Below are 25180 nucleotides of genomic sequence, written 5' to 3'. Positions count from 1 at the left end.
AGCAATAGGTTTATATATGTTGGACTGGTCTGAATCTTATTCAGTTACTGCCCTGGCATTCATTCAATAAAAAAACTAAACTAAACTAAATAAAAAACAGATCAAATTCAACTCTGGTCATGTCCCAACTCCTGTCTGGATCAGTTTGGATCTCTTTGTAGTTATTTTTTCCAACACAATCTGTTTTCCTTATTTCAAATGGCCTATCCCCCAAAAGCTTTATTGAAACATTTAAAAAAATATACAAAATCCCAGATATTTGTTATGACATGTTTGCTTTTGCTAATAAAACTTTATATTCGTTAAAGACTTTGAAAAGGTCCCTGTTTGTTTTGTTTTTTTAAATATTATTAAGCATGTGAATCTCATTAAAAATAATTTGTCTAGTAATGACAAATAATTAAATTCTCTGTGAAACAGTCATGTTTCTACATAAATAGATTACATTTTTACTGAACAATTACTGAAACAAACAAAATAAAAAACTGTAGCAATAAAAACATTTTTTTAAGTATTGATTTTTTTTACCCTGTATTTGATGATGACAGAATGGCTCTACTTGAACAATAATAAATATCTTCTTTCTTTTAATATTTTAAGATAAATATCATGGTCCATGATGACATATATGCATATTCCTCAGTCCAAAATGAAGGCTCTTCTCTTTATTTACCTGTTGCCATGGCGAATCAGAGTATCAGCGCTCCACTGATGATGGCCGTCTTTCTCTACTCGTGCACATGCCTAACTCAGGCTGACCATACTCGGAGCTGACTGAACTATCCTAACCAAAAACTGAACGTTACCTGGCAAAGGCGCAGGCGTACAGCATTAACTGACAACCTGCCTTATCAGTGAGCAGAGGCCAAAACTCCCTTGGAGACAGTGGGAGGGATGTCAGGAACTGAAAAGGCATAATAAAAAATAACTGCAGACTGTAGTTTTTGCATCACACCATCAGGATTTAAATGACATTTCACAAGGTATTAAAAAGATTTCAAATGTAACTTGGTAATTGCTTTAATCACACTCCAAACAGTACAGTTATGCAATGTGCTTTCAACTGAATGTGAAAATGTGATATTCTCACTGAGTCATATTTTATGTATAATTCTATTGTCCAATGAATGAAATCTTTTTTAGAAACTTCATGGTTGTACATTTTCTGTAAAAAATAAAATAAAATAAGAGAGAGACACCTAACAATGTTAAGAGCACATATATAAAAGAAGTGCAAACCATATAACCAGGAATAAGCAAAACATTTCTATACATTTCTAAAATGATAAATTCTAGAATAAAATACTATTTCTTAATATTTCCTGACACCATTTCTTTCTTAGGTTCAAAAATACAGCACATCGGGGTGTCAGGGTTGGGAAATAACTGGAGGTTTTAAAAGAAAGACAAGGTTATTTTCAAGTAGTCAGTAACTTCAGACTTTTAAAATGAGCAACGACACTAATTATATTGTAAGTAATTTTAAGTAGTGAGCAGCCTCAGGCTATTTTAGAAGAATGCACAATGTTTCCCCATCTCACTTTGTAATTATAGTGATTTTAGGGGCAAAGGCTGTATCACCTCCCATTTCATGTTGTAATTACACATTATTTTGGTGTGCGTGGCAGAATATCCACTGTTCAACTGCACTCTTATATAAAAAAGACAAATGCTGTTCTCCTTTTCCTCCTTTGTAAGGTGACATTACAGAGCACAAGCCAATATGGTTTTACAGTAATGGAAGCAAGATGGTTTGTTTTCAGTTACCTTTAATTAAAAGAAAAAAACTTTAAACAGACACGGCTGTGTGGATTTCTTGACAAATAACTGCTTTAACAAAATATCTTCGCTAATTAGCGTTATAACAAAAAAGAACAGCAGGAGCATGAAATAATCCCTTAATCCATCAAGAAATGAAAATAAATTTGGACTACGGCTTCATTTATTTGACAAGTTGTTTTTGTTTGGGGTATTTTTGTTTGTTTTATCTTGAACACTCACAACAACAGCAATGTTTTTGAAGGATGAGTATGTGAACAGTGTTGTGGAGATGGAGACGGCGTCAGACAGGGATGTGAGTTTGAAGCTTGAAATTGAAGGGCTGATGATGAATGTTGTCAGTGAGTGTGTCCCACAGGTTGTTGTCAGTTAGAAGAGAAAGATTTGGATGAAGTGGTAAAAAGATTCCCGAGAGGGGAGAGCGTGGTGATTGGAGTAGACTTCAATGGACTGTAGGGGAAGGGAAGGGAGGTGAGGTTGTTAGGTATGGACTTAAAGAGAGAATAAGGTATATGTTTGTGGATTTAAGGAAAAAATATATGGAAATCAATATATGGAAATGGCTGTGGTTAACACCTACATAAGCAAGAGAGAGGAACATAGGGGGATGTATAAGAGAAAGGTGCATGCAGGTGTAGAAGGTGCAGACTGAAAGAGATACAAGACTGCAAGGTTGTAGCTAGAGAGCATCGTATGGTAGTCTGCAGGAAGGAAACGAAGGCAAGAATTAAAGGTGGAAGTTGAAGAAGGAAGAATGCTGCGCAGAGTTCAGGAAGGAGATTAAACGGGATCTAGGTGAGAAGATGACTGGGAAAGTACAGCTAAAGTGGCAGGGAAACTGCCAAGAAGGGGTTTGGTGTATCCTCTGGACTGAGGAAAGAGGACAAGGAGACTTGATTGTGGAATGAGGAAGCATTCAAAGGAAGAGGTCGGCAAAGAAAATGGGGACTAGTCGGGGAGATGAAGAGTAAAGACGGGTACCAGGAACTAGGTGTACTGCAAAGAGAGAGATGGCAAAGGAAAAGGCTTTGGTCACAAAGAATAGCCACTTGTTTCTGTGCTACCAAAGTGCTACCAAAGCTCCCTGGCTTTCATTCAAAATGTGTTTATCGTCAGCACCTGCAAATTAAACTACTTAAACATTATAAATGTCTTCAAGCTCACACTGAGGCCTGTGGAGCAGTACACACATTTATATGTGTATTTGTATATGAATATTTCACACTTTAAGGCTGCCCGTTTATTTAAGGGAGATAAACAAAATACATTGGATTTGTACATAATAATATCACAGATGATAAAGTCAATAGATTTTAAGTAGATGCTTGTGCATTCTTAGTCTTATATGTTGAATTGAACTATGTGATCTGTTCAAAGTTCCCAGTCAGTGCTGTTCTGCAGTCTGACTGTACATGATGTTATTAGCACAAACACTTTAAAAGTGATCATTTAAGACTTCAGCAATAATACAGACAGCAATGTAGTTAGCAATAAAACAGTTTTATTGGGAATTAACTTAAAAAACAAACAAACATCTGTCTCCTATTTTTTGTCACACAGGAAAAAAGCATCAATTTCTGATGAGAAGACTTGTTTCTTTTTTTTTTGTTTGTTTGTTTTTCAACAGGAGAAGAATATCTCTAACAAGTTGATTTGTTCACATTGTCACATCTTAATTTTTAAGTGAAATGTGCACTTTGAGTTTATACACTATGTATATAAGGCAATCGTTTCCTTTTGCAGTATTTTTGTGTGGTTCGTTTTTCTATGTCTTAACAAAAGGGGAACAAAGGTGTTTAAGTTCACCTAGGATGGTTTGTTTTCATTTTCACATGGTCTTACTGAGGTGATGCGAATTAAAACATGCATTCCTTTTTCTTTTTCTTTTTTTTGGCGGGGGGGGGTGCTGGAAAAGCTTGAAAAGGGACCTTGAAAGACCTTGAAGTGAATGATTGTGCGAGACACGTTAGTGAACCTCAGCTTTGTGTATCTCTAGCTCTGTGAATTTTCCCTGTGATTTCTGCATTAGCGTAACCCACCCGTGACCGACCCGATGTTTGAACCTTTGTGAAGAGAGTAGCGAGAGTGAATGTGATTCCCTCCCCGGACTTTCCTTTATGAGCCCCCGCTATTCCCCCACTGTATATATCTGCACCTGGTGACTTTGTAAATAAACGTTGTTCCTTGCATTGCACTCCTTGCACTCTGCTCTGCGCCTGAGTCCTACTACAGTCCGTGACAATGTCTGAGGAACGAGAAGAAGTTTACTGGTATCAACTTTCAACAACAAGGGTGATGTGTAGAGCTATGGTGACTACATGGGGATCAAGTTTATGAACCACACACAGAAGAGAGGTGATGAGCAGTGAGTAGCAGTATGGTACTGCAGATGCTTGCTTTGAGAGTGCTGATGGAAATATACAGAAAAGCTCAACAAAACTTCACTGTGCCTTCATGGATCCTTAGAAAGCCAAGAGAGGAACTTTGGTACTGCATGATGAAGTCAGGAGTGTCTGAAAAGTATGTGAGGGTGGTGCAGGACAGCGAGACAGTGGTGAGGTGTGCAGTAGGAGAGACAGATGGGTTGAAGGAGAGGGTGGGATTACATCAGGGATCGATCCGGGGTCCTTGTTTGCAGTAGTGACAGGCTGGCAGATGAGGTCAGGCAAGAGTCTCCATGGACTGTGATGTTTACAGACGACATTGTGATCTGTAGCAAGAGTGGGGGGCAGGCAGAAGAGAGTGGGGGGGCTTTGGAGAGAACAAGCAACACAAAATACATGTGTGTGAATGAGAGAGTACCTGGGATTAACCATTCAATGCAACAGACAATGCACAAGAGAAGAAAGAGCAGGCTCGGTGGAGTGGGTGGAGACAAGTGCCATGGGTGATTTGTGGGAGAAGGATAGCAGCAAGAGTGAAAAAAAGACAGATGGCCAAGCTGGAAGTGGCAGAGCTGAAGATACAAAAACTTTTATTGGGAGTGACCAGAAATGACAGGATTAAACATGAGGTTGAACAGTTTGCAGACCAATTTAGAGAGGTAAGACACCGATGGTTGAGACATGTGTAGAGGAGGGATAATGGATATACTTGACAGAGGATGTTGAATACAGAGCTGCCAGTCAGGAGGAAAAGAAGAAGACCACAGAGAAGATCCACGGATGTGGTGATGGAGGACATGCAGACTTTTGGTGGAGGAAGATGCTGGGAATAGGGTGAGTTGGAGGCACTATGGCGACTGAAGAAGAGGATTAATCTATGATTAATTTATATGGCTGTAGTTGGCATAAATCTTCTAACAATTATGTTGCTAAATACATTATGAGAAATATATTGTTTTGTTTTTTTAATTTAGTTTCACATGCATTCTTCTGTTCCCGCTCTTCAGTCATCGCATCTGTTTCTCATCAGAGTTGTCACCCATCTAAATTTAAGCACCAGCTCCAACATCCGGTCTGGACTGGATTGTCATCAGTAGTAAAGCAGTAATCAAATTCCTTCTTGCCACCTGTATTTTCCTGCGTTTTTGCTATGCTAACTCCTGAGAGAACTCCTGTTTGTTAGTCACTCCTGTCTGTCCACTCGCCACTCTCCGGGGGTACCTGACCGTTGGCTCCTCCTGCTGTTCATCTCATTCTCATCAAGTAACAACACTTGCTCTTCAAACAATCAGTTTCTGCCATGGACTAATCCTCGACTCTTCCCTCCCAGAGTCGTACTCCTGAGCTACCTGACCAGTTTTCCCAATCCATTGTCATTCTCAATGCCATACAAATAAAACCTTTGAGGTATGTTAAGGTTGCACTCTTGCTTTAGAGTCGGCAAACTGGCTTTGCCTTTTACCTTCAAGAGTTTGTAGTTTCCCACATGTTCAGACAACATGCATGATCAACCTAATATTGTTGTACTTTTAAATTTATAATATTTGAATTTGCTAAAAAAGAAGAAGAAGAAGAAGAAGAAGAAGAAGAAGAAGAAGAAGAAGAAGAAGAAGTAGTATGATTTTCTACTTATCTGTATTTTTTAAACCAACTCCCAGTTTTGACCCATTCTAACCACAAGCTCATCGCAGTCAACATTCTTTATCAAGTAAAAAGCACTGCTTATACAGCACAGCAACACTGCAAACTTTGATGCTTGGCTCTTTGTTTTAAATAACTCTCTATATCTAATCTTGCAGAAAGATGCAATAATAACTGTATTTGGAAACTCACATCAATTTTTTAAAGAAATTACTGCAAAAGCAGAAAATTGAAGGGAGAAGAATCTTCCTCTTCCTTCCTTATTCCTGCTTTTGTCTTCATCTAAACAGGAAAAATTTGACTTGGTTCCATCAATTTTTGATAGTATTTTTTTTTCTTGTAAACCAAAATATGAATGCCGTTGAACAGTGTATATTTTACCATGTGCACCAAAATAATTTGTAATAACAATGTGTGCACAGAGCACACTCTTAAAATTACTGTGCACTTACAACATTACATAGAGCAGAAGTTATTTTCTCTAAACTACCCAAAATTTACTCATCAACTAAAATTACTGAGAGTAGAATTTTTTTGTTCTTATTATTCAAACTTGCATCTGTTTCTCCTTTGTTCTACTGAATGTCGGGGTAGATACTGAAAATTTTGGCCTAGTTTTAGAAAATTTCACGATAAAAGTTGTGAAATTGCACTTTAATTTTCAGCCTATATCATGAAGTGCCACCAAAAATTTCTTTTGACTTCTTTCAAGAGATGGTTGGAGATGGGAAACTTCAAAGGGTCTCCAGCCATGGTTGGTCTACAGGCAATCGAGCAGGACTTGTGCTCTCTGAAACAGATGCTTGTGCATGCAGAATACAGAATGGTGTCATCACTCATTTTGCCACCTCACTTACTTGTAGATGAAGGTGGATGGAGTGTATGTGATAGCCTCATATCTCTGCAGACCTTGATCTGTCATTTTCCCAAACACAAACCCCCACTACGGTACACCTCTCCTCAACCAATCAGACCCCAAATGACCTTAATTAATGGAATCTCCCCACCTCTGTTTTTTCCATTAGTCTCCCCGAAGCCCCTGGATTTCTCCTATGACCATAAACATTAAAAATTCATATCTCTATCATTTTAATATTTAAGTCAATCAAATGGTTTGCATCAGATAAAACTAACAGCAATTACCCATGCAGGGACAGGAAAATGTATTTAGTGTGAGTGACAGTTGATAAAACATGAAGCTGAATGTCTGCAGGTTTTTACCTATTTTTATTTATTTTAAGCAACTGCATCTTCAAGGCATCCTTCACTTAAAAGTGAATCACTAGCACAGCTTATAAAGTAAATGAGATATCCATTCCACAGCTGCTGATGAAAGACTTATAAAATCTATTGGTTAAAGTGGCTTATACGATTAAAGTTTATCGATATTTCACAATGATGAGCCTTGCATTTTTAATTTCACTGACTGTTTTCAGCCCTGTTGCATTAAAAGCCTGAATCGCTGCTGTAATGCTTCATTTTCAGTCAGTGTCTCAGTGTAAGCAGAAATCAGTGGCAGACTGCTAATTTGTGTGCACTTGTACTCTGACACCGACAACAACATAATTCGTACTGTCTGAGAAGCCCGTGAAGAACTTCAGTTTGAAATTAGTGCATTGGTTAAAAAAACACGAGCAGTAACCCTGGCAAGATGAGGCTCTATTGTTTGTAATTTGCAACACAAGTGACCTCGTGGCCACTAAACCATCACGAGCATTGTGAAGCTCTGATTTCACAGATGAAAACCGAGAGACTAATTGGTTCATATTAAAGAAGTGTTTGCTGGTCAGGCACCTAAGTTCAAAAGATACACACTTCCAAATTTTAACTCTCAGTGGAGTTCAAATTTGCCTGAGTAAGACTAGAGCTGAAGCTAACAGAAGCAAGTGATCTGATTTTACTTAAGCTGTCCCTCATGCCAAGTACTTGGAGAGGCAACCAAGCAGTCAAAGCCTCCACTCAAGGACAAGGACACTGTGGACTGAGTGCAGCAAGGGAGGGGCCACCATAGCAGCCTGGAACAAGGTTTCTTGCTCTGGAAATACTGACTATAGGAGGAGGAGATATGTAAGCAAATGGAGGTATCCAGGTGTGCAAAGGCCATCACCATCTGACTCCCTATGACGTCCTGTTGGCAGATCCCAGCTCAGCAGCACTAAAACACATTCTGGTTGGTGGAAAAACAGCCTCACTTAAGGCTTGGTGTTGGAGTATATTGCAGCCTAGCGCGAAATTGAAAAGTAGAATGTAAATGCCTTCTCTCCTAATCCATAATTTAAAGATGGTGGCAGATCTAAGCAGTTTCCAGTTATAATCTCATTAACCAACCTCACACAAACCTATGTAACCCATGTATATACTCAGCAGCCACTTATTTAGGTGCAGCTGTCACAAGTACCGCTTGTGAGCGCAAATATCTAATCTGCTAGTCACTTTCATTCCGTATGATGGTTTATTTCAGAAACTGCTGATCTACTGGAATTTCTCCACACGATCATCTTTAGAATTTACAGAAAATCGTTCAACAACAAGAAGATATCCAGTGAGCTGCAGTTGCATGGGTGGAAATGCTTTGTTGATGTAAGGGGGGAGAAAAGGTCAGACTGCTTTGAGCTAATAGAAATGCAGCAGTAACTCATATAACTACTTGTTACAACCAAGATGCCAAGGTACCTTGAAGCACATGAGCTACAGTAGCAGAAGAACATACCAGGTGCCAGTCCTGTCAGCTAAGAACAGGAAACTCAGGCTATGATTTGCATGGCTCATCAGAACTGGACGGCAGAAGCAAGCATTGCCTGGTCTGATGAGTTTGCATGTTTTCTCCGTGTTTGTGTGGGTTCTCTCTGGGTACACTGGCTTCTTCCCAATGTCCAAAGACATGCAGTTAGTGGGGTTAGGTTAAGCTGAGTGCAAATGGTTGTCTGTCTCTCTGTTATAGTCCTGTGTCAGACTGAAGACTTGTCCAGGGCGTACCCTACCCAGCGGTAGCTGGGATGAGCTTCAGCCCCCCACGACCCTGATAAGGAAGAGGAAGAGAACGGATGAATGGATCCCTCCTGTTGTATATTCAATTCAATTCAGTTTTATTTATACACCCCAAATCACAACAACAGTGACCTCAAGGCACTTTATATTGTGAGGTAGACCCTACATTAATACATACAAAGAAAAACCCAACAATCACACGACCCCCTATGATCAAGCACTTTGGTGATAGTGGGAAGGAAAAACTCCCTTTTAACAGGAAGAAACCTCCGGCAGAACTAGGCTCAGGGAGGGGCGGGGCCATCTGCTGTGACCAGTTGGAGAGAGAGAAGGAAGACAGGATAAAAGACATGCTGTGGAAGAGAGCCAGAGATATTAGTGGTTCAGGTTGCTGGTGATTGTGTCATGCTTGCTGGTGGCCTTTTGGGCTATTAGTATATATTCTACAAAGAATTAAGGCAATTCTGAACAAAAAAGGGGAGTAAACCTGGTAACACTGTGTAACTAATGAAGTGACCTGAGTGTATTTTTGAGGTTATCATTCCCGAAGAGAACACAGGCCCAAGAAGCTCGGGTACATTAAAAATGATGCCAAAACAAAACAGTGTGGCTGGGAAGCAACTGAAGTAATCTGAAACGTGTTTGGAGTCACATCAAATCCAGGAGTTGGCATTGCAAGAGAAATATTGCCAACAATCTTTGTAACTTGTCAACCACAGATCCTGTGCAACAGGTAAACCCAAGTAGTTAACCTCTACTTTCAGCATACTCCTGTGAACACTACCTACATGTCTGTGCTACAGAGTCTATGCAGTATGTGGCATTATATTTAATAACAGCTAGTCCCATTAAAAGGACCATTTAAAGTATATGCATTATAGATTAAACGATTAACATAAGTGATAATTTTTCAAGACATCCTACTGCTATTTATTTGCACTTAACCTCCAAATATTGCTTAAAACAGTTTTCTGGACCCAGCACAAAGATATAATAGCAACACAGACACAGCACTGGTATGTAATCGTCTTATAAAGCTGCACATATTTGCAAACAGTTGCCCATTAGCACTCTTTCTCTTATGCTCATCAGCTAATGTCCACTTCCTGCTGCTGGACAAGAAGTGGACGGCAGATTTATCCTAATATTTTGGCTGAAAATAGACAGGACAAATGCGTAGAGGACAAAAATGCTGAACAATACCAAAGCACCTACACTTCTGGGTTATAATTAATTTTTAATTTGTATTTATTTATGTTTTTTTTTTATTGTGACTACATTGGTTCCCTTACATGCGCACAGCAATTGGATGGCTTTTACATAGTGATTAGTGCAGCTTTCAGACTGATGACCTAACTGTGTTCATACGCCAGGCGCAGACGTAAGTGGGGAAAATGAGCCTTTATTATTAGCCCGTGTGTTTATAACGAGCATGTGATTGAATTTTTTCTGCAAACACTTTAAAAAGAGCTGTGGGAAATAAAACTCCACCAAAAACACAGTGATTTCGGATGGTTGCATCATGAAAACAATGAAACACAAAGTAGGCAACATCATATTTATAAACCAAGAGCCTCTAAAGCACCTGTGTGTGTGGTCCTGCATACACACACAAACACACACACACACACACACACACACGTTTGTTGTTGCTGTGCTTCTCAGTACAGTGAGCTAGAATCTTTATAAGGTTTTATGGTGATACATGGGCACAAAAAACAAACGCACAAAAAGTGTATTTTTTACTTGATGCATTTTCCTCGTAAACACATCGAGGTTTCTGGTGGTGAGTTCAGTGACCAGAAACACATCGATTCTTTCCTACTTTCCGTTAATCAGAAGATCACATTTACCCGCCTTCAAGCCCAGGCATGGGTTTATCATAAAAGTTTTTTGCACGCTACATTCTAGACATTACGTTACTAAAAACATATTTAGATGTTTTACGCGGCGTTTGTTTCTGAGTGCTTCTTCTTTTTAAAACCGACCAACCCTGTGGTTTCGATCTTTTTCTTTTTTCAATGTATTTATTTTATTTTTGCACTTAAATTACCTTAATTTGAACAATAAACATATAAAACGTGCATTTATGTCAGCTGCCCATAGGTTGGTGGCGCATTACCGTGCATCGATGGGTGTTTTCACGCGTCACCAGTGGGCGCTTCTTCCTGCGCACAAAGAGAGCAGAAGCCGTGTATGCGCACAATGTGAGAGTCTCCGCTCAGAGGCAGCGCTGTCCTCTGTGCTTCTTGGCAGCATCTTGTGGAAGTGCAGTTGGAGGAGGTCGCGGAACACTCTCGGCTCGGCGCGTATCGTCCTCGGCCGGCAAATGTACTTATGATTGTGGGAATTTACCGAGAGCACAGCTTACTGTTAGTCCCTTCCAAGCGAGCAGAATTAAGTGCAGAGCGCAAACACTGCTGGAGCAGAGGGCATCCTCTCTTTTTTGTTCTTGCTTTTTAAGAGGACAGGAGTTACTGTGAAAAAAAGGAAAATAAAGAAAATGAAATAACGTGTGTGAAACAACGCGTCTGACGGATAGTGGGATTACAATCACAGCAGTTTAATGAAGAGGAAAAAATCTGCATCCTAGGACAAGTAAGTGATCCTTGGAGAGCATCACTGCATACGTGCGTGTTGTCGCCCTAAATTTATGTGCATGCACATACCGTGAACTGTGTTCTGCTAAGTTTTGGTTTTGCAAACATGACAAAAATAGAAACAAACATAAGTTGGAAGGATAGAGCTTAAAAGCTCTCTTTCCTCTGGCGAGATGCCGTTGTCTAAATTTGTGCAAAGGGCACAGACGCCAAATGTGTGCGTGCTGATAGTAGGCACACGTGCACGATGCTGATGATTGCGTTTCTAGATGAGCCTCAAATGGGTTGGATGGTCCTACTGGGATTTGTACCGCTGGGGCTCATTTCCCTCATCTTTAGACAAAGTCCATATGGTGCCGCTCTGCTCAGTCACACAGAGAGAAACAGCATCAGGACCGTCCGCCTGGAGAAAAGCCTCTTTCGAACTTGTTAAAGGCGATGATATCCATCTCCAGGCGGAGGAAGGGGGGAAAGAGCATTGACCTATTATTTAAAATAGTTGCTTTTTTATTTTTCTGTGCTGCTGAGTTGTGCCTCCATGCCCTCTTAAATTATAACATTTCGATGATTTTTACCCTTTTCTCTAAAATTTTGCATACTCATGATAGTTGTGCCACACGGGGGATAGTTATTAGAGAAATGATCTTTAATAACGCGACTCCATCCTCTCTCTTTTAATCTTGTTTTCTTCTTTTTTTTTCATGCAAATCCAAATATTTGCCCATCGGTGGTCTGCACACAAGTATTCCCTTTCTTCCCACTCAGACTGCAATCGGACAGAATAGTGAACAGAAAATGCAGCCGGCTCTGCATCTTCAAAGTATCCTACCATTCAGCAGGGATTGGAATCGTTCTCCCCTCTATTCATGTTTATTTATGGCTGCTTTTCGCATAACTTTGAGAATAACAAGCAGAAGGCAAATGAGAGGTGAGACGTGTCTTTGAAAGGCATGCAGCGAATTGTTCTATAACACATAGCAGGATAGCAGTGCAAAGATGAGCTTGTGCTGTAGCACCGTTTGCTTTCAAAAACCCTTTTGATTGAACCAGAGTGGCAATTACATTCTACAGCCAGTTCCTTTACCTCTGGAAAGGCTGTGAAACGAGTTGAATAGTATAAGAAAAAATGTAAAGAGCCTACTTGAGTGTCTCCTGCTCCTCTTCCTTGACCTCCAGTCAGGTTTTTGTTTTTTTTTAAGGGGGGGGGTTGCTGCTGTATCTAGGATGAGGGTCTGGGGATGTGCCTGGCTGAGAAATGGATCGCCGCTCCCCTTTCTTCTAAGTGCACTTACTCTCTTACACCCCCCCCCCCCCCCCCAACCGTGTGTTAGGCAGCAGCTGAGGCATGCAGCCGTGTTTAACATTGGAGGGGATGTGTGTGTGTGTGTGTGTGGGGGGGGAATAGTGATTTTTCACTTGGAAATACACAGCTGTAAAATATCCTGTCCAGATGTGTATTTTAACAAATATGTAAACACGTAAAGGACAGAAAAAGTCAGGGGAGGTCATAACTGAATGTGAATTTTTTTGTTGTTTTTTGTGTGTGAAAAAGTCAACACTGAATGTGAAGTGCTTTCATGCCTCTGCTTTTCACTTAAGTGATCTTTCGTGAGTAGAACTCCTGCCTCCAGCTTTGCTCTTTGCTGTCCTCCAGCATTCAACCCTGACCTTAGCCACAGTTCTAACCGCTGCGTTTTATTCACACGCTCGCAGTGTGACATGTCAATCACATGTGTGAAGCTGCTGCCTTTTCTTTCTATCCTGCAAGGAAACATCTGAGCGTGTGTGTATGGAGGAGCGGGAGGGGTGTGTGTGTGGGGGGGGGGCTTCTTTCATGAATGCTAATGTAGCTTTTGAGGCTTGGGTTTGGGGGGGGGGGGGGGGGGCAATTACACAAAATGCCTTTTTATTTGAAACCTTTAATGCATAATTTGCTATGGGAAGCACTGCTCACTCACCCAAGAGCCTAATGCTGAGTTATGGCGCAATCAATACCAAACAATTACCCCTTCTTTGCTTCTGTTTTCTTTCATTTTTCTTCCAAGTATTTCACTGCAGGCTGCAAAGTTGTGAAATGCAGATATTGTGCTTTGCTTTTATTTCTACATCATCTCGTTTTTCTTTGTTTTGAGGAACTATAATTTCTAAAAGAAAACCACCCTCAGCCTACTCGGGTCCTCAGTCAGTCAGAGTAAATTCAGAGTCGATTGTGAATTCTTCATTCACTGGCAAAAAGAGGCGAGCAGCTGTGGATTTAGATTGAGTCTGCCCCCGGTGGCACATCCTTGTTTCCCGGGTTCTTCTGCTGAGTGGATTTAATGGAGATGGCAGCAGATAGCCCTGAAGACAAGAACTACAATGAATAGATCATATAATGTAGTGAATCTATCCCCACTGCGCTGCTGGTGTTTTGCATGTTCTGATATAGCTCTGCTGTGCGTTTCCTGTGTATCGCATGTGATCTAAATGCAGACCTTGAGCTGTGATAGAAACTCTCCTTTCTTCCCTCCCTTATTAGATTCTTTTGCAATTATGCTGCCCTCAGGGGGGGAAATGGATGCCTTTAACCACCTCTCCTATCAATTATGCGCCAAACAACAGCCCCACTAACCAAGAAGTCATCTCATTTACTCTGGAATGCGTTTAGCCAATGACTTCCATTAGGTTTAGCTTCTGTGGAGGTGAAAGTGTGATGCCTCATTACATTTGGCAGAGCAATCGTTTGGCCATCATTTCGGCTGAGAAAGCTGAAGAAAGAAAATGCCACCTCGCCGCCACAAAAGCAAAGAAGTCATTTTTACTTTGCTTGGCATCCTCGCTATTGTGTTCTTTCTCTCCTAGATTTACTAAAGCTTTAGATGCTATTCAGCTCTGCAAGGAATGACACAGGTGCCGCTTTCTGAAGGTCAAAAGAGTTAAAAAATCGCCTTTATATAAGAAAACCGTTGGATGGTATTATGCAATTTTAATCTAGTAGGACTCAAAGGATTGGAGCATCGGGAGACACTTAAGCTTTGCACTGAGAGCCACTGAAAAACTGGGTATTGTGGAAACACATGCTTCTGTTTGCTGTTTTACATTTTTTTTTAAAGTTTTTGTGAATCAAATTCACAAAATACTCCAGGATGAGAATGTTATTGCAGGTTTATAAAGGTTTCAGAATGAAGCCGCTCAAGGACAGCTATCCTGTACTTGAGCAGACACTCTGCCATGTGCTGATCACAAACCAGAACATCTTTACTGGGAGATTTTTCTCTCAGGATGTTGAAGTTTGCTGGGATGATGAGCTTGAATCCTCAACTGGCTGCTAATACTACATTCGAACTGAAAAATGCAGCACACACTTTCTTTTCTTTTCTTTTTTTTTTTTTGCTCCAGTAGAATCTCGAAGCGTATAATCCAATGTGATGGGGTTTTAGAGTGGCAAAACGCCCCCTTAAATTTTGAAAGACACCAAGGAAATCCACTCTGGATCTGGCTGCGCTTGCAATTACAGCAAACCGCGAACAATTACTGGCACCGGCACAGTCGAGCTAAGCCAGCTCTGGACATAAAGTTGTGATCAGGCAAATGGCATTATTTTGTCCTGTCTGTAAATTTGACTGTGCAGCACACTCCTCTATAAGATTATGTTGCCATGCCTTTCACATCAAACCCCAGCCACAAGCCTGTAGCTGATAGATCAAGTGAGCGGTTAGTATTTAGGTCTGTTTCAAAAAATTTCCAAAGATAGCCTAGGGTTAATCCACACAACAGGGTTGTGTTATAAGGAAGAGGGGTTGGGTTGAATTCTTAATCCTGAGAGGCGTATCACTTTCCTCTCACTGTGATGTAGGTCAGCGCTTGAGCAAAGCCCCTCCCGTGTCACTGATACTACAATTACAGCTCTCCATTCCACCAGCACATATGAAAAGTTTTAATGGCCCCTAACATCATCGATTACTAGATAAGGCAGAACGTCACTTCAGCACCACGTAAAGCAAAGGAGGCGAATAAAATGTTCCACCACAGAACGGCTTCTTATCACGGTAGATGCTGTGATATAAAGACTGGAATGTCCACTTTTGGCTAATTAAGAGAGTTAAATGTGAATCTGATGAAAAGTCCATAAAGCAGTCCCACTGAGTGAGTTACCAGCAATGACCTAATCCATCCAGCGATATTAAGAAGGGGAAATAAGCAATAAAGGGCCAGATATACTGTTTGTTCCAGTGAAAGCTCTCTTCTGGCATTACAAAAAACAACCATGGAGAGTTAATAAAAGAGGGCAATAAATGGAAAAAAGCAGCCTTTTCATTTTTTTTCTGTCCTTATTTTCTGTCTATTTGTTGGAGTTTGAAGTTTATTGCTAATTGCTGCATTATCTCACACTGAAAAAAAATCCCATGTCTTGCCTCATTTTGTGCTGGACATATCTGCATTATGCTTGGAGGAAACTGAAAGCCACTGAAAACAAAGCTGAACGCCAGAAGAGGTGTTATCGGAGCATATCGATTCCAGTAGGGCACGTTATTATTCATCTGCTGGAGTAAATCAAAGATGACCTGGAACCTCCAGCTAGAAGAAGTTGTGCTGTACCCACTGCGTCAAATCTTCTTTAGAAAAAGTCAGGCAGTGAAGTCTTAGTTTCTCCTAAGTGTTGAGCTTTTAATGTCATGCCACACACTGTAAAAATGCAAAATCCTCAACTTAGTCACATTCAGACTGTATTTTTCACACTTCAGCACCATGGACGGAGCAGGATGTTTCTCCCAGATCAATCATGTTGCTTCTGGAAAAAAGACCCCCTGATAATCAAGATTTAGCGAGGTCCTTCCATGTACTTTTGCAGTTGAACACGTCTTTCCCCGTGCGTCCTTTTCCTCGCCCCCAATGCCATTTCCAGTCCTTTTTGCAACCAAGCTGGACAATGCAGAGTGAAGCATTTTAGTGAAATTCTTTCATTTCTTCAACAACACCTCCAACCTCCCACTGCTTCACTGTCTTGCTTTTTTCTGGGGAAAAACGCAAACCCTATATTATGTTTTCAGATTACAAGTAACAAGCTGGGCCTGTGTAGTTACTAGTTTGCTCACACCCACCTCCGCTCTGCTTGTTTGCGGGCCCTTTGCTCTAGATTGCATTATTGTAAAGAACGGGCTACGCGTGTATCCATAAAAGGACGCATTGTTAGTAGATCACCTGCAGAGCTTTCCGCTCCCGTGGGCAGTTTTTTTCCAACTGTGGCCTCACGCTAATTTGCCCTGCTTAGTAAATCTGTTTCATGCTTCCACAAAGTTGGCGGTCTCGGAAGGGGAAGGTTTTAAAAAAGAATGGTCACAACTGGTGCATGAGAGGCTGAGATATTTTAGTCCCTCGTATGGGTCACTCTCCAGAAGGATCCTGCATTCCCCATAATGGAGAAAAATACACACTTTTAACACCAAACAAGCATCAGGCTCTCTTTAAACTTTTTTTTTTTTTGTGAATAATTTCCTTGTGCCTGTTACTCCTTAAAATACACAAGGACTGTCCTTAATGCCTTTTTGAGGGGCTCCACATTTTTATTACAGCAGTTATTAAAAGCTTTGATTTCAGGGCTGAGATCGTCACTGGATTATAGAGAATTGTAACGTTAACAAAATCAGAACACAAACAAGTTTAATAAAATGCCTCTGCTGTGATTTCTTGAGCCCTACCATACAGGATTCTAAAGACAGATATTGCTACAGATATTGGTGATATAAAAGTAAAAATCTGAAAAATTGGCTGATAACTTTTTTTTGCTCAGGGGCACAGAACCTGAACAGATTTATTTAACATTTAATATGTGTAGCTATTTGAGGGTTATAAAAAAACAACTTATTTTATTGTTACAAGAAGTCACCGATTGCTCTTTTTGTATTTATTTATTTTTTATGAGCATTTTCAACAAACAAGCAAGTTGCCAATATGGAAGTTGCAGACTGCCCTCTGGTGGACAAATTACACAACATCAACAAATAACATGGTTGAAGGGTGTTTCTCTCCTCTCATCTAAACAGCACATAGCTGTGACAAAAAGCTCACTCGCTGTAGAGAGAAGTGTACCTTACTGAGTTTAATATCATTATGTCCTGCCCATAGATTTTTTTAAGCCCCTAAAAACTGAACATCACAAGTAGAGTTGCTAAGCAGGCAACTAAAAGGTAAACCGAAGTGTGAATACCATTAAAAATCAATACAAGCCCAAGAAATGAACAAGCCTTACTGACTAACTAATTAAGTCTACCTAACTAACTAATGTTATTAATTGCTATTCCATAGTAACTCCAGACATCACACATCTACAAGACAAAATGTTGGCTTATCAATTATTCAAAGGAGCTTGCAAAGAAAAGCGTCTGGACTTCTTTAAGTTGCTTGAAGACGTTTCACCTCTCATCCGAGAAGCTTCTTCAGTTCTAAGGTCAAATGGTGGAGAGTCCCAGATATAAACCTAGTGGGAGTAACCCCCCACAGAGGGACAAAAGGACCCCCTGATGATCCTCTAATCGCCTGAGCCAAGGTGTGAAACTGGGTGTGGGTCCCAATCAGCCAGAGTTTCGAGTGTGTTCATTGTGAAACCTGGCCCCACCTTATCATGCGAATTCCTGAGGTCAGATGGCCCAGGATGTGAGTGGGCGTTAAGGCGTCTGGGAAGGGATCTCAAAACTGGATTTTAGATGGCAGACAGTTGGTGTCGTAAACCCCCGCCTCTGTTCAAAGATGGTCACTCACAGTGGACATAGATGGCTTCTTTCACTCCTCTTTCAAACCATCTGTCCTCTCTGTCCAAAATGTGAACATTGGCATCCTCGAAAGAGTGTCCTTTATCCTTAAGATGCAGATGGACTGCTGAGTTGGAGTAATTAGGACCCTACACCACCGGGCAGAACATGTTCCCTCTAAGCCTGAAGGAAAAAAGAAGGAACACACACATGTAAAGGAAGCACTCAAAACGTGCGGCTATCCTAAATGGGCGTTCTTAAAGTCAGCAAAGAGGCACAGAAAAGAAGACCAGACACCAGCGAGGGAGGATAAGAAGGACAGACGCAACAACATTGTCATCCCCTATGTAGCCGGTGTATCAGAGAAACTCAGGAGAGTTTTCTCCAAGCATGACATCCCAGTGCATTTCAGACCCAGCAACACGCTCAGACAAAAACTGGTTCACCCAAAAGACAAAACGCCAAAACACAAACTTAACAATGTGGTGTATGCTGTACAGTGCAGCGAGGAGTGCCCAGACCTCTACATTAGAGAGACCAAACAGCCACTTCACAAGCGCATGGCACAACACAGAAGAGCCACCTCCACAGGACAAGACTCAGCAGTCCATCTGCATCTTAAGGATAAAGGACACTCTTTCGAGGATGCCAATGTTCACATTTTGGACAGATGGTTTGAAAGAGGAGTGAAAGAAGCCATTTATGTCCACTGTGAGCGACCATCTTTGAACAGAGGCGGTGGTTTACGACACCAACTGTCTGCCATCTATAATCCAGTTTTGAGATCCCTTCCCAGACGCCTTAACGCCCACTCACATCCTGGGCCATCTGACCTCAGGAATTCGCATGATAAGGTGGGGCCAGGTTTCACAATGAACACACTCGAAACTCTGGCTGATTGGGACCCACACCCAGTTTCACACCTTGGCTCAGGCGATTAGAGGATCATCAGGGGGTCCTGTTGTCCCTCTGTGGGGGGTTACTCCCACTAGGTTTATATCTGGGACTCTCCACCATTTGACCTTAGAACTGAAGAAGCTTCTCAGATGAGAGGTGAAACGTCTTCAAGCAACTTAAAGAAGTCCAGACGCTTTTCTTTGCAAGCTCCTTTGACTACGATGACCTGGATGACTGAGAACCTTCACAGACTTATCAATTATTAAGCATCTAGTTAGGGTAAGGCAATAGGATGGCACACGTCTGTCCTCTACTGTCAGTCTTGTTTTCACAGTTTCAGTGTGTGGCACTCATGTATTTCTCATGTTTTTCTTGTTGATCGAAGGAAATTTGATTTATGTATACAGAAATGAAAACAGTCACTTTGCTTACATTCAGTCGGCCACCAAAGTCTTTGTTAAAGTACGAAATAGCATTTTGTGGAGTGCTGGTACACAGTCTGCCAGCTCCTATTAATAGTCAAATTGGGAGAGAGATGTGTCTTTTGAGGTCAATCATTTCCTTCCTCACTTCTCTTTAAAGCAGCAGAATTGAGCTTGTTAGGCGGGATGAGAAACACGCACAGTAAAAGAAAACATGCCCATTTAGCAGCTGTTTCTCTTCTTCTTCTTCTTCTTCTTCTTCTGCGCCACCTGAGAGAGAAAAAAAAACCCTCTCACAGCTGGGTTGTATCCTCAGGTTTTTGTCTGCTGCTGCATTTCCTCACTTCCTCAACATTCACTTTACAGTGAGTAACTCAAAAATAATAGGAACCAATTATGGAAGTTAGCAGTGATGTAATCGTGTTTTCTTTTTGGTTTTTTGGTTTTTTTGCTGTTGAATGCTTGTCGTATTTGGATCAAAATGTCATATTTTAATCACATCCATTATTACTTTCCCTTCAGATTAAAACTCTTGTATTCAAGCGAGAGCATTCCATTCACAAGCAATTGGATGAGAGTCTACTTAGCCCTCGGCAACTAAAGATGATGCTACCATGGAAACAAATTGTTCTGCTATCAATCACCGGATGCCTTGCAGGTAAGGTATTTTACACGTATTGTATCTGAGTCTCACTGCACATGTTGTTATGGTTTATGTCACCACAAAACCTCTCCTGAGAAAGACTCATTGTGTGTGCATTAAAGTACAGTCTTCTTATGTTCTTTTTGCATTTTTTTTTTTTTTTTACATTCTCACAGCAGTGTTTTTTTTTAAAATAAAATGTGGATATACTTTAGTCTCACTAAGAGGAAATAGCTGAGCATTTGCAAGTAACCTTAGAAAAATCTTCTGACCAAAAAAAGGTTACACTAATTAAACCACAGTCATTATATGTACAGTGTTCCAGCATGATGTCCTTCACCATTCCCTAGAGCGGTGTGCCCACTGCACGTTTTCACTACCCCGTCAGGGACATCTGGGAGTCCAATCCTATTCCTGTTTATGGCCTGTCCCGATCATTATCAGGATCCAATACAGTGAATCCAGACTCACATTTTAGCACAATCTACTTGCCACCGCGCCTCATTCTGCCCTTGTGCAGCCACCTGGGATTCTACAGCAGAAGCACAGAGACTCAGAATGTCAACCCTTGTTCAAATGACATTGTAAATCCCAATGAATGTTATTCAAATTGGCTCATGGGTAATTCACAGCCCTGCACCCAAAGGAGCGAAATCCAAGCAGCCTCACCTTGCTAGCGGACGAGTTTTTTTAACAGGGCCTGTAGGTGCTAGTTCTTATTCGGTGTTGTCATCACGCACCGGGAGCGTCTCGGCAGTCGCTGCGGCCGATAACAATCATTAATGACATGTGAAGCGAGGTGCTGTCTTGGTTCTCCGTTCTGGGACAATGAAGCAGCCACACGGAATAAACTCACACCTGTGTTGTTAGCCTGTGGGATGAATGAATTCACTCCTGCATTCGCTCACGCTACCATCATTTGTTGATAGATCATTCGGCAGCAATTGTTTTGAAACGTGATGCTTTTCATCCCTAATTTCACCTCCGGATTTCTCCAAGTCCTTCTTCCCTGTGTTCCCAAAGCACTGCCGAGAGCAGCCGTGACTCACCGCCCTGCCTCGTTACTCAACCTGTTTTGATTCCTTGACACATTTTCGCCGATTAAAACCACATGTAGAACTGCTAGCCACGTGCCACAATCTGTTACCAGTAGGATATTAATTAGGCCTACACTGGCCGTCTGTTGACTCTGCTTTAGCACCAGATTGTGTTCAACATCCTTTCATTTTTGGCTGCTGGCAGATGAGCGCATCCTTATGGCCTCAATTAACATGCATGAGTAACATGGCGTAGATGTTCCGAAAATACAACGCCTCGCTTTATTTATCAACCCAGTCATACCCAAGCCATCGTTAATTACTGGGGGAATATGTGAAAACGGGCTCTCTGCATTAACTGTTGTTGACTTAGGCGCTTAACTTAAGTCCCTGCACTGTATTCAGCTGTTCCTGGCAAGTAATTAACAACCACCTCACTTTAGTTATATCAGTCAGCGAGCTCTGTTTGACTCGCTAGAACTCACAAATCTCTTAGCCAGCTAAATATTGCAATCAAAGCAGTAGGTGACATATTTTCCAGGATTTTTATTTACTCGCATAATCACATCCGGCTACAATATAATGATTTGTCACAAGGATAAAATGACAGAATGAAGCAGGGCCTTATGGAAAACTGGCCTAGTGTGTAGAACTTGAGTGAATTCGCATAAGTGCCTCGGCCATTGCTCTTTTCCTCATTATTCCAAGTGTCACACTCATCTGAAAAATGCAGTAGCACACAGAGGAACAGATAACAAATATGTCAGCATTAGCTGTTAATGCCTAACATGGGTAAGTAGGATTTACTCTCCTTGCAGCAAGATAAGCAAATAATGTACACAACACATCACGAGGAGTGTCCTAATGCATTCTTCTTTGTAAAGTGAGGTACTGCTCAGAGAATAGGAGGTAATATACTGCATAGAGTATATTGAAAAAGTAATATACACTGAGTGTCAGAAGGTTCCTGTATTTCTGCAAGATTAACTATTTGCCCTCACAGAGATTGTGCTTCTTCCAGTATTTTCTCTTAAGGTCAAAGAGACAAATTTTCTAGCTTGTACAACCATAGACTTTCTCCCCTTTCTACAGCCTGTACAGAGGATGTCATATTTCAAGGGCCAAGATGGAGGACGGAGCCAAGTGACCTCATTTTACCAATCAACTCCCCAGACCACCAGGCTACCATTACGTGTGAGGCAGAGGGGAGCCCTCCTCCACAGTACAGGTAAATTACCACATCAAAGTGCCATTCCCCTCAAGCCTCAGCTGTCTACCTGCTCCGTGCTCCACGTCTGCGTCGCGTGCTGAAAATCCAATCCGGCTTAATTGCTTGTGAACCTTCATTGCTGCTTCCACAGAAATCAAAGACAGTCCCAATAGTGTTGGATGCTATCGATTTGTTAGAGAACAACGTTTTCTGGACATAAATGCTCGAGAGAGAGATAAGGTGCCATCCAACAAGGAGACAAGCTTCAAAGAGCAACTGCTTAATTGAGCATCTGTTTCTAATTGAAAAAAAAAAGCTTATCTGTTTTTGGCCTGAGCTATGATGTGGAGTTGGAGTCATGGAGCCGCCACTGTGGTTGATGAATATGCTAACACCTAAGATACGAGTGAGGTTAACCTTATTAATGATAAGATTTAAGGCATGGTGCGAAATGAAGCTGGCGATTTATAATATGGTGCACGGCTTAAGAAATCATTAGGAGAGAAAAGGAGATTTGAGCGACTCATTTGCACTGCAGATCCTTTGATATCTCTGTGGCTATTCCCTGGCGGTGCAGGGAGCCCGGCTTGAAAATGGCAGCTGGCTGTGTTGTTTTTTTTGCGGTAGATTGTGTTTCAGAGCTTGGTCAGCACCATGTAGATGCACAGCAAGCAGAGGATAGAGGCAGTAACCTTGTGAGTGACATTCTGTTAAACGCTTACATTTCCTATAATGTGCGTGCACTGAAAACATGGTTCAGGCAGAGCAGCGGGGGGGTATCACTGTACATGTTGTGCAACCTGAGCTGGGATGAAGGCAAAACCATCACTTGCATTATCTCACCCGCAACTTAAAGCCTTTCTGACATTCACTTGTGTTGTTTGAGAGGTTTTCTCTTTGGGGCTCTTTGCAGCAGTAGGAAATGCCATTGTTGTCAGGATGATCCGCAGTTTGTTCTCTAGCTGAGCAAGCAGAGGTATCATGTAATATTAGAGGAGTGGATATACACAGATTCTCACTGCAAGAGTGTATCCTCATTTTAAAGCTGCTCTAATCAATATTTTAAGTGAACAGTGGCTCATATGACAGTGTGTTATGTGAAAGGACTCATTTGTAGTGGCAGACACCCACAACTTAGGTTTACGCTACTAGCTAGCACCACAGTCAATGGACATAGCCTTTAACATTTAGCAACATGCCAGATCTATTTGTCATAGATATAAAACAAAGGCTAAGAGGACTAAAACAGGGTTAGGAGTTTAATTTCTCGGGAATCATAGTAATACAACTACAAAAGAATGCTAATGTAGCTGCTAGTGTGGCAAGTTTGCTAACAGGTTAGCGATAGCTTTGTCGCAAGGTAATATTTTGTTATTCATGTAACTTTTAGGTTGTTCTGACCCAACTGGGCCAAACGGGTAGTAACAGTGTTTATGAAGTAACTGTGTGTGTGTCTGTGATACAGTGGTCATTCATAATGTTTAAGCCTGATTGATACAGGTGTGTTTTCTAATACTGATTTTTTATGGGTAATATCAATTGTAATATCAGTATGTCAACATTCTTTATATATTTCTAAAAAAAATAAAAACTTGTACAGGATTAGTATTTTAGTATACTGAAAAGGGAAAGTTATGGCATCTTTGGTTATAAACTTTGAAGGAAAGTATTTAACAAACTACTAAGCAAATGAACCGCCTTCTCAGAAGTGGCGAGAGTACAGAGCGTAGTGCAGACAATGTGATGACACAATGTCTTAATTACTCCAAGCAACATTTTTGTTATGTAAGTTTTCCTATCAGCAAATACTGAAGAGCAAACACTCACTGCTTACTTTAACTGTTTCTTAATGCAAGTATCTAACTACCCAATCACATAGCAACAACATGTGCTCAGGCAGGTAGACACACTGAAGTTCAATCTAAACATGAGAATGGGCAAGGAAGGTGATTTAAGTGACTTTGAACGTGGCATGGTTGTTGGTGCCGGATGGGCAGGTCTAAGTATTTCATAAACTGCTGCACTAGTGGGGTTTTTCCACACAGCCATATCTAGGATTTACAGAGAATGGTCCAATAAAGAGAAAATATATAGTGAGCGGCAGTTCTCTGTGAAAAAATACCTTGTTGATGCCAGAGGTCAGAAGAAACTACTCAGATCTGCTGTGAGTTGATAGGAAGGGATGAGTTGATCACCACTTGTTACAAGGTATGCATAAGAGCACAGTACATTGAAACATGAAGCAGATGGGCTGCAGCAGGAGAAGACCATATTGGATGTCACTGCTGTCAGCTAAGAACAGGACATTTAAGGCCACAGCTGAACAACAGAAGACTGGAAAAACATTGCCTGGTCTGATGAGTCTAGATTTCTGCTGCAACATTTGGATGGCAGGGTTGGAATTGTGATTTAAAAAAGATGAAGGCATGGCCTTCCTGCTGTGCATGAGTGGTTCAGGCTGGTTGTGGTTTTGTGATAACATGGGGATATATTTCCCCAGCCCTTCAGTATCAACTGAGTATTGTTTAAACACCACAGCTTACCTGAGTGCTGTTGCTTACCATATAGATCCTTTTATGACCACAGTGTACCAATGTTATGAACGCTGCTTCCAACGAAATAACGTGTCATGTCACAAAGATGACATCATGTCCAACATGGCTGTGCAGTCTACAAATCTGCATCGACTATGTGATGGTATCCTGTCAGCATGAAGCAAAATCTCTAAGAAGAGTTTCCAGCACTTTGTTCAATGTATCCCATGAAGAATTAAGGTAGTTCTGAATGCAAAAAGGGGTCCCAGTACCAGCAAGATGTAACTAATGAATTGTACTGCTGTCTGTAATATGCT

The 25180-nt window shown here is 41.1% G+C and overlaps 1 protein-coding gene across 1 annotated transcript in view; it reads left to right on the top strand.

The window, feature by feature from the left end:
- The first annotated feature begins 9761 nt into the window (after positions 1 to 9761).
- cntn3b (contactin 3b) overlaps positions 9762 to 25180 on the top strand; it is a 54524-nt gene continuing 39105 nt past the window's right edge. Inside the window, exons 1-3 of the mRNA XM_026168919.2 lie at positions 9762 to 11390; positions 19962 to 20097; positions 22212 to 22347. Of these exons, the coding sequence (XP_026024704.1) occupies positions 20043 to 20097; positions 22212 to 22347 (191 nt within the window). The 5' untranslated portion in view covers positions 9762 to 11390; positions 19962 to 20042. The remainder of the gene's footprint in view (positions 11391 to 19961; positions 20098 to 22211; positions 22348 to 25180) is intronic.

The sequence above is a fragment of the Astatotilapia calliptera genome, chromosome 5 (genome assembly GCF_964374335.1).
Source record: "Astatotilapia calliptera chromosome 5, fAstCal68.1, whole genome shotgun sequence".
In the NCBI taxonomy this organism is placed as follows: domain Eukaryota; kingdom Metazoa; phylum Chordata; class Actinopteri; order Cichliformes; family Cichlidae; genus Astatotilapia; species Astatotilapia calliptera.
Note: the sequence above shows the minus strand (reverse complement) of the source record. Positions and strands in the feature narration are given on the sequence as shown.